This window comes from Alosa alosa, chromosome 23 (genome assembly GCF_017589495.1).
Source record: "Alosa alosa isolate M-15738 ecotype Scorff River chromosome 23, AALO_Geno_1.1, whole genome shotgun sequence".
Taxonomy (NCBI): Eukaryota; Metazoa; Chordata; class Actinopteri; order Clupeiformes; family Clupeidae; genus Alosa; species Alosa alosa.
The window spans coordinates 15,043,279-15,061,609 of NC_063211.1; the positions used below are offsets into that span (position 1 = coordinate 15,043,279).

Genomic DNA, 18,331 nt, shown 5'->3' on the forward strand with positions numbered 1-18,331 from the left:
GTCCAAAGGTGAATTGCACACCTACTTGTTATTTATCTGTAATAAGCATGACGCGAGGGCATCCTGGTGGTCTGCAGGTTACCTCAGTGTTAAGGTGTGATTAGCTTGTTGACATTGGTAATGTATCAGGATAATGGACTTTGGTTGTATATTTCATGATTATTAGGGATTTTCATGTAGCATGGTTGATGACCAGTGAGGCATTTCTTGTCAACACCCATTCAGGGAATTTAAGTCATGTAAGCTTTCTAAACTAGCATGTTAGTTTAACTTCTTGATGATATGGGTCATTCAGTTAGTCAGCAGGCTCTTCCTAAAATTAAATAACTTTTCCTTATTGTGCTAAAATGCACAACTGTCTTAATGTGGTAAGCTAAATTTGTACAGTAGGCCTATGGAAAATGACCTAGGTCTACATTAAAGTTACATGTCAAATATGTTAATTTAAATGTTTTATACACAAAATTAGCCCTTTATTCCCTTGAAATTTCACAAGTATTCATTAATTCATTCATTCACCCAGTCATTCATTCATCCATCCATTCATTCATTCATTCATTCATTCATTTTCTTTGCCAAATACATTTGTTTGTATTTATTAGTTAGGGTATTTTTTAAGTCACTTTGGTTTAGTTTTATGTTTCAAACCCTTAGCCCACTTTTCAGCATACCCAGAAATCGTAAGTAGGCATAATAGAACAGGTCTACTTCAAATCATCTGAATTTAGTAATGATGCCTTCATAACTTTCAGGTTTCTGCAGAATGCTGTACCCATTTCAAACTGTAGAGGGCGGTAGAGGGCTAGGAATTTCAGAGATGAATTTCTGTGGTGGATTATGGTCTGCATGACTCCATCTATCTGTCAGGTAACAGATAACTATCAAGAAATCTTGTTGCAAAGTTGTCCATGCTTAGTATAACACCAATCCATGTTATATCATAGATTTATCCATAGATCTTATTTTATTTTAGATCCCATTCCACTTAAATAGTGAATATAGGCTATTGGTCATTTAACATTGATATGAATTCATGATAACAAATATGATGACACCATTTGCATAGAGCCTAATTGCTGCAAATCTGTTGGCTTGCTAGAAGCCAGTAGTAGCCATACCAGAGACTTTCTAATGTGGAGACACAGCACTCCAAAAGTCCTCCATAGAAATGCATGGGGTTAGTTTGTTGTCTACGCATATCACACTCTTTCCGCAGCAAAATCATGTGCTGTGTTGTGAATACATTGGGCCAATAATGTGGTGTTGTGAAGACATCGTGCCAATCATCTCGCTGCTGGAACAAGATTGGTGTTGTGAAGCCTTGCGCAAGCGCATTTCTACCGAAATAGATGCCCGATAAGTGCCCAAAAAGCATTCCAATATGGCCGCCGAGTGGAGGGACTTGCCTAAAAGGACTTTGGTTATACTCAAATGAATCCTCTAACAAACTAAGAAAATATTACTATGCGGTCAAGTTTGCCTAACTGTTTTGATAGTTGGTGGTGTCGTTACACTACTGTGTATCTTGTACTAATATGTTCTTTATTATTGAGGTTCTAACTACTTAAGCATGCCTGACAGGGCAGTAAGTTGGGACTTTAACATTGCCGTTAACAGCATGCCAGCACAGATCAGGGATCATCTGCAGCCACTGAATGGCTATATGATTAAACCCATGCTTACACTACTTCTGATTGGTGATCATTAGTTTCCTCACACCATGTCAGCATGTTTCTCACCCTTGGATTTTGTTTAAAAATTGTTTAAACTCTTGAGATAATGATAACCAAATCAGCCTTTGGGTCAGCCTCTGGTTGACAGCATGGATGTAAAAGACATTCTTTACATTGATATGTGTTAGTCTGAGTTTATTAAGTCACTTACAATTTCACTTGGCCTTAAGCCCTTGGGCCATGTTTGCATTCCACAACATGAATATTTATATATTTATATTTATACTGTTTGTGTATATTTCTTTTATCTATCTAGGATAATAGAATTTCCTTTTTAAAATCTGAATTGACATGTTTAAACATTACAGCAACAGAGACTAAGTAACATCTAGCCTGGGAATACCCATACGAACCTTTGGCAAATTTGAGATTTGCTCTGTAGGTCCGTCTGGCCAAGAGGCCATTGAAGCCCATTTAATGTCCCTAAAACATGCATGTAGTCGCTAATCCGGCATGGACGTGTATTTCTTTGAAATCGAGTAAACAACTGTGTTTAACAGTCAATAGTCACTAAACCATGCAAAAACACTGCATTTAACGTTTAAACATGCAGACATGCCAAAGATTCACTGCATAATAAAGTAATATGCACTGTGTGGCACAGTGTTGACGAATTCAATATATACAAACAAAGGATTTGCCTGTGGGAACACAGTACAAATTTGGGTCTGGACCTATGACCAACCTTGGCATTTCTGTGTGTGACCACATCACTGTGTACTGTGATTTATGCGAGACAATTTCAGAAGTGATTGATGCGGTGTACAAAAAAATCTCTCACCCGGGGGAATATTCCCTCTTTCAGCCCTTTTTTTATATTCTCTTTGCATGGCATGGAATGGCATGGTATAGTATGTCTGCATAATTGAGCCCTCTAGTGCAAGTCAACCAGCAGGAAGTAGCAAGACTGGAATCAATTTACCTGGAGTGAACCAATGGGAGTGAAAAGATGACTTTGAAACAGACCCAGCCACACCATGTTTTTATTATGAGACTGAATGCATAGACTGTGATGATTATGCGCCCAGCATTGCCTGTGTAGATAAACTACCTTCTGCCAATGGGCCTTCAAGATGAAGGAGAGTGGGGAAATGAAAAACAAATGCCCACAAGAACACTGGACATTCCTACATGATTTATCAAGACACTGACTGGCAGCTTAGCCCCAGGTGTTCTCTTTTTTTTTGGTTCCAAAGACCCCCTGTGGGTGAGAAAATATTCTAAGGACCCCCTCATAATCGTAATAATTAATGCCATTGAAGTTGTGGTCAAGTTCATATCCTGTGGTTTCTGGCAAGTGTGTAACTTGATCTGTCTTTTACCAACTTTAGAATTTGCATCACTGGACATGGTCTGACTCAAACATTTATCTACGTTCATCAGCTAGCTAGTTGGCAACATATGTCTAAAAACAATACAAAACAATGACAAGAAGTAGACAGTATGCAAGACAAAACCAAAAGAAGGCAAAACAAAAATGAAACTTATGTGTCTTTTTCTTCTAGTCCCAAGCCAGTGAGAAAAGAAGCTGCATTTCTTCGTTTCTCAATTTTGTAGCTTAGCCTCACACCAATGCACTCTCCATCCATCATGCCTACAAGTGATGCTTGCTACTCCCTGTGACAAACTCCACGTCACCTCTGGACCTCTGCATTTGACCTTTGCACTTCTTCTAAGAATGACATTTCTTTGGGGCTGACAACTACATGTGTTTCTTGTCTATGGTGCGTCTTTACGGACAATATTTTTCTTGTTTTACAGTTTCTCATGGATGAAGATGTAGTCAAGGGGGTAGTGGTGATGGATTGGACATCATTACCCCTTCGGCCTTTCCTGTCCAGAGGTCTACAGTGAGAAGCTCTACACTCAGGCCTGGGCTACACCGGGTCCGCTGAGCGTAAAAATAGAAGGTCATTTTTTAGTGATGGAGACATGCAAATCTCAGGGTGATAATAATGGGTACATATTTGCAATTTAACATGTGGGGAAACACACTGGCTTGACTATCATCCTTTCATCTCAATCCTCTCTACACCACAATACATAATCAGTTCAGGTTGTGGGTGAGGCGAAGATTGACGAGAAGCGCTATACGTCAGTTTCGGAAAAGTTGTGCTCTATGTTTGCATGTGTGGTGTAGCCTAGTCATGAGGTCATAGGTTATAGCTGCTGCTAAGATTAACTAAAGTTATTGAGTCAGCATCAGAGAGAGGTTGTGGACGCACATCTGCGCTCGTCATGAGGTTGACAGGCAAGGTGTGCTTAAGGTTGCACCTGTAAAACATTCCTGACTCAGGGCTGTGATCGGGTGAGCAGAGGTGGATACGCCAGGCGGGGAGTCGGAGTGGTGATAGGAGAGCTGACTGATGCCCTCTTAATCTACCAAGGGCGTCCGACACATGCAGACGTACCAGCTATTCACTTTCACAGGCGGGTCATTTTGCTGCTTTATGTACTGCACACTAGCACGCAAAGAGATGAAGGAGGAGGCACCAGGTTTGTGCCAGAGGATAGCGGTGCCGTTGACCTGTTGACCTCGCAGCTGAATCCTTTCATACATTTCTGACCCACCTAACTAAAGATGACTGTGACTAGAATTTACAGGTTTTCTTCAATGGAACTACTGGTGTCCATATGGTAGCAACATTCTCTTTGTCTCCCATGACAACCTTAAATTACTCTCACTCTCTCTGCATGCAGCGTGCAATGTACTGGGCACATGTAGCATTAGCCTGGCTATGCAGATGTGCCTGTGATTTTGTGGAGTGCACAGCAGCTGTCACAGAGATACGGTCAGGAACAGATTAAAGCCATTTGGCATCAAATACCTGGATTTGAGATCTAAACGTTGCATGCCATCATATAGTTTCCAATACAGGATGCAACTTTTCAAAAGTAGCTTTTCAACATTGAAGAGACTTATGTTAGACTTGGGGCCAAAGGGCAAAGTCTATCTAATCTATCTAATAAGCAAAGTTATTGTGTATGAACTATAGCTATTGTGTGGTATCTGAAGCAAGCAAGATAGATAGATAGATACTATTGATCCCCAAGGGGAAATTCAAAACAGGTAGTGCAAGGTGCCAATACCAAGGCCCAGTTTTAAACCTAGATGAATAAGTACTGTATATCTGCACTGTCCTTATAAAAAAGCATGTCACCTATGTCATTATAGGACTGTCAGTGTCATATCATAGAAAATCTGTTTTTGTAACTGCCTGAGGGAAGCTTCGATACACTGATATTATTGAAGGTGATAATTGAATGTGTGTAATACTTCATCTTCAACTGCCTCCAGCAATGCCAATTCAAATCATTCCAAAATTGCTACATTTGACAGTGTGGACACATCTCCATAGTTTGCTGTGGCTGTGCATTCACTCTCTTATTGCTGCAGGTCTGCTGGAACGTGCTAATGGTGAGGGATGGCCTCCTTTTTCGTGCTGATCTGCTTGTACTACAGAGGTGAGGCGTTTCCCTGTGCGTACAGTCTGGCTATATATTATCATGTCAGAACGCAGTGGTCCCACACTGATATGGAGAGAGAGAGAGAGAGGGAGGAGGGATCAGAACCAGGTTTGAACAATCCCATTCCTCATGAAAGCATTTCTGAGTGACAGCTCACCTTTCCATGCTTTTGCCCTTGGGGTCTGGATTTAACGAATGGGAGGCGGGATGGAGGGGAGGGAGGCTGGCCCTTTCTCTGCCAGCTGCTTTTGCAGGAAATAGTGATCACCAGCGGTAATTCACAGCTGCAACAATACTCAAAGTCACCCATGACTGTGTGATTTTTTATGACGTGATACAATCTTTCCATTCATCAATTTCTTGGGTCTCTCCCTCTACTGTCTCTTTTCCATCTCACTCTTATGTTCATCACCTTTTAATTCACCCTCTATTCTCTATCTGTCTGACACAAAATGAGTTGTGTGTGTGTGTGTATTGTGTGTATATATATATATATATATATATATATATGAAGACCTCTTTTCAAAAGCTGAAAGTGAAATGACTTAAGTAAAAGTAATCTATAAGCATGCCACTTAAGTAAAAGTCTTAAAATATCTACAAGTAGCCCATTAAAACATACTTAAAGGTTGTATCAGCGATTTCAGGCCCAAAAAAGACCCAAACATAAATGATCACATTCATCTAATCTCTCCTAATGATCCGCTAGCTGTCTGCCCCATAAGCAGGCCGTCAAAAAACGCGTCTCTGTAGGCAGCCTAGGCTCCGAGATCTGTACACAAAAACAATTGCTACCACCAAGGGTTGGCAACCACTCAAAGGCAAAATAAAGTGTTTCAACCAATAACCGACGAGATGCGCGTTTAGGAGAGTTTTAATTGCACGGGAGGTAGGGGGGAGGGAGTAGCAAGCTAGCTCTCTGTTTTGTTTGAACATCAACAGAAGTGACGTATCCACGTTATCGCTGATACAACCTTTAAGTACTGAAAGTAGATGTACAAAGTACTAATAAAAGCTTTTGAGGTCAGGTGGGGTACTGATTAAACTCCTGTATTTATTTCTTTGCCCTTGTGGATCCAGAGTTTAGAATGACCTTTTGAAGATCCCTCATTCCGTCTCCTTAGAGAGAGAGCTCAAGCTCCTGATCCAGCCATGGCAGAGGAACTGTGTGTGGAGGTATGCCTGGCCTGAGGGCATCGGTAGCTCATGCTGCTGCTGAACTTTTCTCTTCTCCCTCATGTTCTGTCCTTGTTTTCCCTCCTGTACATCTCTCTTCATCACCGCACTGTATTTCTTTCTCTTTACTTACTTACTTGTCTGCCAAATTTGTCTGTCTCTGTCTCTGTGTCTCCTTTCCACACACACCTTTCACGTTTTTTCCCATGCAAATGCTCTCTCCTCGTCATGTACACACACACACACACACACACACACACACACACACACACACACACACACACACACACACACACACACATACTTTTTTGCTGTCACTCTCTCTTAGCCCCCCTTCTCCCTCTTTCACTTCCTCTCTCTCTCTCTCTCCCTCCCTTTCTCTATCTCCCTTTCCCTCTCTCTCTCTTTCCATGTGAATGCATGGCACGCCCTGGCCAGGTGTGGTCCTGGGTGTGGAGCTTCTGTTGCTTCTGGGGGAAACTAAAGAAACGTAGGCGCTGCTTATCAACATAAACTCTTTCACCTCACCTCTCCTATTAAGCTCATAGGAACGCTAAATTAACTTCCAGGCCCATGTGAACAAAACTGGTAGCCTTGGAGAAGCGGACCACCTGCTCTAGCCCACTTTTTTGAGGGTCACAAGTTTTTCACCAAAGTCATCAATGTTTCTTCCTATTACATGTTATTTTCTCTACATAAGATGTATAAGTGGATGCATAAGTATTGCATCTCATTCAGTTCAGGGTTCCTTATTGGACCCTCTTCATATAGGCAGTCCTATGAGGGTACAGTTTCTCATTTGGCCCCACCTCCTTAAGATAATCCAGCCAATGAATGGCCAGGGGGGTTGGCCGACTGACACCTGTGGAGGATGGCAGCTGGCACATCTGACTCCGAATTAACCGAATTCTCTCTCTCCACCTCTATGCTTGATTCCTCATGTTACTAGTCTTTGTCACTGCTTGTTGCATGGTGCATAATACGGTTTGAGCCTCAGGACCTCTGCCTGTGCGTCTGTCTCTCTGTCTTCCAGTCTGTCTGAATTTCTCTGCTAGATTCAGCACTTCTCTGGTGTTGTGGACTGAGGATCTGTTTGAACACTGTAGCAGACTCAGACTCTGCTGCAACTCTTGTTAGTAAGTCTGTCCTTCTCTCTGTATTCATTTAAATGTTTATTTGTCATCTGTGAACGTTTGGAATGCCACTTCAATTGTCTTAGATTTTTGACAGATGTAAAAGAAACAAAAGGAGTGTTTGTGTATGACTGTATGTGTGTGTGTGTGTGTGTGAGAGAGATAGAGAGAGAGATAGAGAAAGAGAGAAAGATAAAGAGAGAGTTGTGTGTGTGTGTGTGTGTGTGTGTGTGTGTGTGTGTGTGTGTGTGTGTGTGTGTGTGTGTGTTATATGTGTGGGAGAGAAAGGAAGGGAAAGAGAGAAGGTCAAAAAAGCACAGAATAAGAGAGCCACACAGAGAGATGTTTTGCTTTATTCCTTTGGTTTGTTTTCTCGTCTGTGAAGTCCATCTCTAAGGCGTTCCATCTGTGTGGTGACTAGAGTCTGCTTTGGGTGAATGCTCCTGCATTAGGGACAGCATGCAGTGGTCACTGCTCCCCCTGCTCCTGCTCTGTGGACTCAACTGCCTGGTGGCTCAGCGTCAGGACAATTATGAGGACTACGAGGAAGAAGTGGACATCAGGCCGAGAAAGAGGACAAACGGCAAGTCACTGAAGACCAGCTTCATCCCCAAAAATGGTCAAAGTAAGCATTACCAAGTTTTCAGTGTATTTTTCAGTGTGTGTGTTTGTGTGTGTGTGTGTGTGAGAGAGAGAGAGAGAGAGAGAGAGAGAGAGAGAGAATGGGAGAGTGGAATGTGTCCAACAAAACTTTATTCAGATAGTGGGACACTAGCCTTGTCAGAGCATGCAGTTGACATGCTTCGATTGATAAGTCAATCCAGTAAAACCTAAGGATAAAAAAAAAACTAAAATGCTGTCAGATAATATCTATCGCCATGATGGGAACATGGAGTTTTTTATCCCCATAGAAAATTATGAGGATGGTCAGGTCACTGAACTCTGATCTTATCTGGCTGTGTACATGTGGGTCTCCTGTCTCGGTGTGCTTCTTTCAGCCTGCCGGAGGGCCTCTGTTCTTGGGTTCTGCCGTACCTGTCCTCAGGCTAATTCCCTATCTGTCATGATCCTGCTGGAAACATGACTGTGATTTATGTGCATCTGTGATAGAGCTATCTGTGTGACCTCCTTTCAAAGGTGGCAAGAGCAGGAACTTTTGTTTTATTGTAGTTTTATGGAAAATTGGGATGGTAAAATGTTTAAGACCTGTCTGAAGTTTGACAAGTTTGGAATAAGGACACCTGCATCTACATCTAGTCTTTAACAACATACAGAATAGTGCTTAGATGATATCAAACTCATACGATGCAGGCAAACAAATATCTTGTAAGAGACTTGGAAGTCCTGCAGACATACAAATACCAATACATACAAATACCACTTTTGTATGAGTTAAAGTGAAGAAATATTATTACTTCATATGTAAGTGTGTGTATTCTTCATCCTCTCTGTCTCTCTCTCTCGTCCACTAAGACCTGCTATCAGAGGACTGTGGTCTGGAGTTGGCGTTTTTAGTGGACAGTTCGGAGAGTGCCAAGGACAACCACGCTCAGGAGAAGCAGTTTGTCATCGACGTGGTGGAGCGTCTGCAGGGGGTCCGCCTCCAGACGGGGCGGAGTCTGAGCTTCCGGACGGCCCTCCTGCAGTACAGTAGCCGCTCGTTTACTGAGCAGACCTTCCAGCAATGGCAGGGCGTGGCCAACTTCCAGGCCCACATCCGGGATATCCAGTACATCGGCCAGGGGACGTACACGACCTATGCCATCACCAACCTCACCCACCTGTACATGCACGAGTCCGGCCTGGGTGCGGTCAAGGTGGCCGTGCTGCTGACCGACGGCGAGTTCCACCCACGCAACCCTGACATCTTCTCGGCCACAGCCGACGCCAAGAACCAGGGTGTACGCTTCTTCATGGTGGGCATCACGCCGGCCGCCAACGCGCCGGGCAACGTCCAGCGCCTGCGCCTGCTGGCCAACTCGCCTGCCACACGCTTCCTGTACAACCTGCAGGACAGGGACATCTTGGAGAAGATAATCAAGGAGATTGTAAGTTCACCTAATTGATTGCATAATAAGATGCCATCTTATTTTTCATAGAGGTCAATATAGTTCTAGATATGGCTAGATATAAATGGAGACATAGCTATAGATATGGCTAGATACTGTAGTTATAGATATGGCTAGATATCTAAGAGTGATGGCATGGCACAAGCATCTGCCACACTTCTGGCATGTTCTTTTCAGTTCTGGTAAACAGGCTGTGAGCCAGCGGTGTGCGTTTTGAAAACAGCCTGAAGCCACCATTAGTCTGCTGCAGTATCTACGGATACAGTGAAGCATTACACCACGTAAGGTGAAATCTTCTCCATCCTCTGGTGCCTCTGTCTTTCAGCTGCAGAAGGGCAGGTCATTTCACATCGTCCAAAGTGCTGTTGGGCAATCGGAATGTGTTAACCCTTTTTCGTGTTGTCACTATTGTCAAAAAATGATAAGTTGGACCACCGTTTTCTAAGAGGTCCTTTTGAGTTAGGAATAGCTGTCTGGTCAAAAGGAGAATGACGTGGTAGACAGACATCAAGAATTCTCTGATTTTACATCAAGCCATGGAAGGGTGTGTGGTAAATGTGCTCAGATTTATGAAGCTCATTTGGATTTCCGTTGTTGAGATGTGTGTGACCCAAAGCAGACTTGTCTGTCAACGCACCACGAGTGTGTGTGTGATTCTCCTGTCAGCACCTTGGCCTGTCCCCGTGGTTCGTGTGTGTCTGGATGGGGTGGAAAGTAGGGCTATTAAAGTGTCATTGTGAGCGTGTCCTAAACAGCTGTGTCTGTCTGCGGGCATCTTATGGCTATTTTTTCGAGGTGGCCCAGGGGAAAGGGTCTGTCACCACCTCTCGTAGGTGGAATCCACCAGGGAAAACTATATGACAATTTCCCAATGTGGCACGGCACTGAAATCAGAAAGCCCTGTGGTATGTGTACTGTACTCCTACATCAGGAGGCATGTCACATTGTTTCAGTTGTGTGTGTGTGTGTGTGTGTGTGTGTGTCTGTGTGTGTGTGTGTACATGACGAGGAGAGAGCATAATGGGAAAGGTGTGTGTGGAAAGGAGACACAGAGACAGAGACAGACAGACAAATTTGGCATGTGTATGTGTATGTGTATGCGTAAGCACCTATCCATCAAACACGTGGCACAGATACACAAACACGTCCTCCTTTTGAGCATCTGGTCTGGCCGGTCAGTGCCTCTGACCCTCACACTCCGGCTGATTTACTCAAAGGCTTCCCCTCCTCTCATCTCGTATTATCATAAAGAGATGGGTGGAGGCTCCGGCATGTTAAGGTGTCAAGGAATCCATTAACCCCACAAGGTTGATGATCCTCATGGGAGATGTCATATCAAGGAGTGTGTGTGGTTGTGTGTGGGGGGTGTAGTGGGGTGTGAAGTCACTATCATTCATTCCTGGAGAGAGTAACATCTGTTTTTCATTGACAGATTTATTTTTGTTATTTATTTTTTTCAGTTTTTTTATGTCCCATTCTTCTTTTCTTCATCTTCTCTTCATGTTCTTTTTTCCTTTTTCTTCTTCTTCTCCACCTTCTTCTTCTTCTTCTTCTTCTTCTTCTTCTTCTTCTTCTTCTTCTTCTTCTTCTTAAACTTCCTCTTGTTCTTTGGCTCTGAAAGCTGGCAAGCGGCAGAAGATCACAGCATGACCCTACACGCTCACCAAATAGCTGAATATGCTTTGTTCGCACACACTGTGCCATACTACTGGACATCTCCTGGGACCCTGTTTGTTGATGCAGATGTTTGACATCAGGACATGAAACAGCACAGAGAGCTGAAGCTGGAGGGACATCGTTAGCCCTGAAGTTAGACCTTTTGGCAGACTTCAAAAATCTCCTTATCATAGGGGGGTCCTAAGCACCCCATAGTGTTGGAGACCACAGGAGGCCACTGAAAACCTGTGTAACACGGACAACCGTGCCAGTTTTAGAGCTGTGATTTACAGTAGTCTTCCATGTAAGGCTATATAGATCATCTGAGCAAGGTTAGGGTGAAACAGACCTGGCCTAGATTCAGTAGACCCTCATCTGAGTTTGTCTGTCCAGTTGGCACCAGTTTGCTAATACTGCTACTATTACTATGAAGAGGATTGACTGAAAAATGTGTTGGTATTGTGGGTATTTTTTAAGTGCCTGCATCAAGGGTTTGTCTGGTTACATGTATGTTGCTGATTGGATCATAAATGGCCAAAGCAATGATGAGGAATGACCAAATAATTTGCTGGTACTCGACTACTTGTTGGTATTTGTAACTATGGCATCAATAGGTTAGTGATTTGTTTTGTTTGGATATGTAGCTGATCGGATCATAAACGGCCACAGCAACAAAGAGGATTGACTTGTCAGAGTCTGTCCGGTTGACACCAGTTTGTATTACCACTACTATTAATAATTGCAAAGAGGATTGACTGAACAATTAGTTGGTATTTGTTAGTACCCGCATCAAGGGCTTGCAGTTTGTTTGGTTATGTTGCTGATTGGATCATAAACAGCCACAACAATGAAGAGGAATGACCAAAGAACTTGTTGGTATTTGTTGGTAGAGAAACCCATCACGAGTGTGGAGGGGATGGGTCTGGGACGCCAGACACTGTTAAGCCTTCTTGAGGTATCGTGGGCCTATATCAGTAAAACACAGAAGGAAGAAATTGCCTGCTTGATGATTCCAATGAAATGCTCTCGAAGGCTGCTCTGTTGGTGATGTGTTTACCCACAAAGGTTGCTTTGTTTATTATTTGGTTTTTGATTGTAAGTAGGCTTGGAGATCTTTGGCACTAAGAATTTAAGACCTATCCTGTGTATATCTGAAATTACTATTATGGATGATGTTGACAGCTTAGTTGTTAAGTTGTAGACAATCTAAGTATTTTAGATGAGCACCAAAATCACACAAAAGGATTAAACAGGACACACACATAGCACACATGAACTACCCCTGCAAATTCAAGCCATCCAGCAGCACTTACATGTGTTTTGCACAAAAGCTCTTAAAAGACAGTCAGTGGGCGGCTTGGCCATTATGCAATTAAAGTCATTATGGCACAAGGCCCTTTGTAGTGTCTTAAAATGTTTAACATGGCTGCCTGTGATGGCCAAGAACTCCTTTTTCGACCAACAATGGAACTTTTTTGGTCCTGTGTACAGAAAGTAGAGAGATGATTCTCTTAGGATGGGTGTAAGAGATCGTTGGCATAGAGAGGCGTCTGGACTGTGGCAGCAGCTGCATGTCATCAGCCCTTTGTGTCCATATGAGAGAGATTTGTTTATCCACAACATGCTGTGGTCTGGACAACTTATCCCCAGACACAACGTCCCCCTCACACACACACACACATACTCGCACATACTCACAGTAAAAATGGACAGATCAAACATTCTGGAACACTTTCATATGGCTTCTATTTGTCTATTGAGATACTGAATGGTGGAGATTACCAGGTGGCTTTGTACAATCTGTAATGACTAGCAAGACTACTACACTACTACACTGTCATCCCCTGTCTTTTATTCATCCTTCAGTATGACTGTACTTTATCCCTAATTTCAACTGCATTTCTGCAGCGGGAAAAAAATATTAGGCACTACCACAAAATATAATTTTATTCAGTAGTTGCTTTCTGGTGATTCTGGTGAAGATGAGAGAGCCTAGAGGTTTTGAGGTCAGACTGTTGAAAAAAAAATGGAAGGAGTAGAGAAGAAAGGAAATTGTACAGTACCGTACTGTTCAGCACAGTTTTGTAAGCCTACCTACTTGTGTGTAATCAAAAGATCTGAGAACATCTGAATAATCTGAATTTAGGGGTTTTGAGCTTAGTTACCTCACTTTTACCACAGGGGGCACTGTTTCAAAGTCACACATTTAAAGAAGCAGTTAAAGGTGCTCTAAGTGATGTTATGCAGTTTCTAAGCTAATTTTTTTGTCACATACAGCAAACATTACCTCACCATCCACTAGCTGCCTGTGCCCTGAATACACGTGTATATGAGCGTGTTAGCTCTCTGTTTTGTTTGAACGTCAACAGAAGTGACGTTACCCAACATCGCTTCAATTCAATTTCAATTTTATTTGTAAGGGACAGTGTGCAATTAAAACATAAATGTAACAATTTGATGCATTGCACCAGAGTTAACCTTAGGCTAATTTACATCTGTAGTCTGTAGAGCACCTTTAAAGCAAAGTCCTTTTAGGCAAGTCCCTCCACTCAGCGGCCATATATTGCAACGCACTTTGGACACTTATCGGGCATCTATTTCGGGCATCTATTTCGGGCAGAACTGCGCTTGCGCAAGGCTTCACCACACCAACCTCACTCCAGCGGTGAGATCACAACACATGATTGGTACGATGTATTCACAACACACCACATGATTGGCACAATGTATTCACATGTTGACTTTTGGCCGTGGATAGGGTGGGATATGTGTAGACAACTGCCATGTTGGTGTTACGAACTACCGGTAACTCCATGCATTTCTATGGAGAATATTTTCAGTGCTGTGTCTCCTCATTAGAAAGTTAAAATTCATTATAAACACAAAATACAGAAAAATCACAGTGATTGAACATTGTACTTGTGTTTCCTTGCCAGGCATGGCAAAAACAAATAGAGTATCTTATGCTCCTCTCTTTTTTTTTGTTCTGACAGACGGCGCTGGCAGATGAAGGGGTGAGTCTACAATTTTTTTACCGCTCTCTTAGTGTCTGAGAGAAAGACCATTTGTATTTGTGTACTAGAGCGAGTGTGTGTGTGTGTGTGTGTGTGTGTGTGTGTGTGTGTGTGCTTGCACACGCATAATTTCACATTGTGACATGTCTTTTCGTCTCCAGTGTCCACCTAATGCTCCGCCGTGTGTGTGTGATAAGGGGGAGAGGGGACCTCCAGGACCAGCTGTAAGTGCCTTAATCTTGCCCATCACTGAAACACACACACACACACACACACACACACACATATTCACAGACACACACACACACACACACACACACACACACACACACACACACACTCACACTCACACTCACACCCACACACCCACACACACACACACACACACACACACACACACACACACACACACACACACACACACACACACACACACACACACACACACACACACACACACACATACCCAAACAAGCATACTCAAGCACTCATGCACCTGCAGCCTGATTGGGGGGATAATGACTAAGGCCTGGAGTGTGGAGTTAATTGTGTGGTTTTGTGGGATCTCTCAGCGGACGCCTCAAGCAGCAAGACACCACAAAATGTTTGAAATTCCTTCTAGTCTTTAGTATGAACAAGCTTAAACACATATGAGGAGTGAGAGAGTGTTATGCTTGGGCTATTTGTAGTTTTTTTGTTAGGACGATAAGAAACAGTTTCTTCATATGCATATTGAATATTACAGCGCAAAAAAATATGTCTTATGAAATTTGAATTTCAACATAATTTATTGTGCTTATAGAGTGCCAAAACATTACACATGTATCATGGCGCTTTACAGAGTGTAGACAATCAGAGAAAAAGAAAGGAAGAAAAGAAAAGAAGGCCCATGGGTAACAGAGAGGCCCATGGGTAACAGAGAGGCCCATGGGTAACAGGGGGGAAAAACTCCCTAGAATTGGAGATACATATAGGAAGAAACCTCGAGCAGATCCACGACTCAAGGGCCTGACCCATCTGCCTAGGGTCAAAAACAGGACAGTAAGGTCTGTATACATGGCAAAATTTGCTCAGCAATCTATTAATAATCTCATAATAATATTGATGACAATTACACAGACATGCATAAACACACTCACACACACCCATTATCTCTCTCACACATTAACATTGGAAGTTCTAAATATACATACATACAGTATAAATGTATACAGTATGTATGTATGTATACTGTAAATATGTGTATATGTGTGTGCGTGTGTGTGTGTGTGTGTGCGTGTGTGCGTGGTGTGCGTGTGTGTGCGCGTGTGTGTGTGTGCATGTGTGTGTGTGTATGAGTTGGAGAGTGCACTCCAGGCAGGTGTTTGGACACCAGGACCCTACCCTGGCCAGAGCCAGAGTCACTGTCTCCCTGCAGCAGCCGTGTTCAAAAGTTGAAAACCATTACAAGCCATTAGAGCCATAACTCTAGTGCTAAAGTCCTATGGCGAAGAACAACACAGCTTGAAGATCAAACCCAGAAAAAAAAAACAGACTCAATTAGGCGTGTTTTGATGGGGCCATGGCTCTATATCACAGAATGGAGGAGGAAGAGGAAGATGAGGAAGACTACAAACGTTTCCGAAAGGTCACGCTCGCTCTCCCACAACCCACTCCAGCTGAGCAGGGTGTTTACATGGCACTTTATGGCGACTCCGACTGTTTTTTACTGCTGCCAGGAGTCGGCCTCCGGGTGGCAGGGCAGATGTTGCCCCCTACACAAAAACACACACACACACACACACACAGTGTGGTAGCACCACTGGATGTGTCTACAGCTCTTGGACTGCTATCAATTCTTTCTTATTTATCTCTGATAAGAGATCTCTGATCTATTTATTCCTGTCCTTGTTTCTCTCTCTTTTTTTCTTTCTCTCTCCCTCTCTCTCTTCCTCTCTCTCTCTCTCTCTCTCTCTCTCTCTCTCTCTCCTTCTCTTCTCCTTTGCTCTACAGGGAAAAAAGGGTCGTCCAGGTGATGATGGCAGCCCAGGGCCTAAAGGGATTAAGGTCAGATGTTTTCTTAATCTGTTTATTTTGTGTGTGTGTGTGTGTGTGTGTGTGTGTGTGTGTGTGTGTGCGCGCGTGTGTGCGTGCGTGTGTGTTTATGTGCATGTGTACGTGTATGTGCATGTACATGTGCATGTGTATGTCCATTGTACAGTGTGTGTGTATGTGTGTGTGTATGTGTGTGTGTGTGTGTGTGTGTGTGTTTCTGTGTGTGTTTTCATCCTGGATAGTATATTAATACGAACACATTGATGCTGATGTGTGATATTCTCTCGCTCTTCTCAGGGGGAAGTTGGCAACGCTGGACTTCCGGGTCGTGACGGGGGCGAGGTTAGTCTAACCTGGAAGTGATTTATTATCATGAATCACACAAGTTTGCCAGGTCATGCAGGTTAGAGGTGCTGTGTGGCATTTTTAAAAAATCATCTAAAAATGACCTTGAAATAACAACAGAATGTGTAGAAACAGCCATTTTGACGTAATGTCATAACGTGTTATCTGGATGTCCACTGAATTTAGTATGCAAACTACCTAGCGCTGGGCTGCCACTCTGGTGAGACCACGCTGTACCACGTATAGCCACTGTATTGAATACATTTGGGTTATTTTAGAATCATTTATTTATTTATTTATTAAGTAATGAAGGTAAGCAAGTACACATAACTACTTTAAGGTACTAGGAAGTATTTCACACAAAGATCAAACTAAGTAAATCTTTAACTTATTTTAAGATTAAGATTAACAACAACAACAACAACAACGATGAGAAAAAAGGAAAAATGAATGAATGAATTAAATGTTGAGTGTGGTACGTTAATTGCATGTTTTGATTGTGTGCTTTGTTTATTGCATGCTGTGAGTGTGTGGTATGTTTGCCTTATGTTGTGGTTGTTTGGTAAGTTTACAGCATGTTGGGGTTGTTGTAGATGTGTTTTAATTGCCCCCATTACTCATCTTCAGGGTAAACCGGGCTACAAAGGAGAGAGGGTAAGACCCACTTTATGTTTACCTTAGTCATTTTAAAGGTCATCCTCTAGTCGTCAGAGGTGGGAACACAAATAGCCTCTTTAGCGTCTGCTCTGGTGCTGATGTTGTGAACCTGATACACTTCTGGTCTTGTTCTGGTGGTGGTGCTGTTACCAACTGTTACCGGCTGTCAACTCTGTTTTTTGTGCTTGTAACCATAATCAGAAATCCCTGTGCACATTACAACAGGCGTTAGTTGGTAACATCTGAATGAAAATCAGAAAGTAACCTCTGCACACGGCATTCAGTGACATTTTAGTTTTGTATAGACCCTTTCAACAATAAAAACAAAAACAATGCTTGAACGTTCTATTTGGTTCCCAATCTACTTCCTCTGCATTAAGATAACATATGGAATGTTAAAAGGAATTCTTGTGGGGCCAACTATGATGCTGATAATGGAACTCTCTTGAAAGGGTCTATTGCGAGGAAAACATGTTTTTTGTAGGCATGCTTACTCAGGTTTGTTCTAAAAAAGTTGTGCATAACCATGTTGTGTAACATGTTTGTGATCTCTGTGAAGGGCGAGAGGGGAGAGTGTGGGACTCCAGGAATAAAAGGAGACCGAGTGAGTATCCGCACCCCTTCATTTACACTGTTTAGTCCAGTTCAGTCCAAGTTCAGTCCCATTGTGTTCATGTGTGTAGCACCATAAGCAATTGTGCTTTAGATGAAAGCATAATGGAAATAAGAATACAGAAAAAAATGTTATGCAATTAAGAAGTAAGCCACTTATAAACCACACCAAGCAACCTTTTCAAGCCATTTTTTGTTGGTTATTTATTTATTAATTTTGTTGCTTATTTAGCACCCTTGCACCTAACAGTTGTCTCTAGTTGTTTACCACCTTGGCTCTTTTATTCATGTCATGGTTTCTCTCTCTCTCTCACTCTTCTCTCTTTCTCTGTCTTTTATTCCTTTCTTTTTCATGTTTTTAGGGTCCAGAGGGTCCAGTTGGTATTCGTGGAAGCAGAGGTCCACAGGTATGTCATCATCACCATGGAATCCTC

General features: G+C 42.7%; 1 protein-coding gene across 1 annotated transcript in view; it reads left to right on the forward strand.

Annotated features, from left to right (window-relative positions):
* Positions 1-7,309: 7,309 nt before the first annotated feature.
* LOC125288454 (collagen alpha-1(XXVIII) chain-like) overlaps positions 7,310-18,331 on the forward strand; it is a 31,172-nt gene continuing 20,150 nt past the window's right edge. Inside the window, 10 exon segments of the mRNA XM_048234839.1 lie at positions 7,310-7,513; positions 7,932-8,135; positions 8,984-9,558; positions 14,229-14,249; positions 14,411-14,473; positions 16,242-16,295; positions 16,581-16,625; positions 17,256-17,282; positions 17,845-17,889; positions 18,260-18,304. Of these exon segments, the coding sequence (XP_048090796.1) occupies positions 7,970-8,135; positions 8,984-9,558; positions 14,229-14,249; positions 14,411-14,473; positions 16,242-16,295; positions 16,581-16,625; positions 17,256-17,282; positions 17,845-17,889; positions 18,260-18,304 (1,041 nt within the window). The 5' untranslated portion in view covers positions 7,310-7,513; positions 7,932-7,969.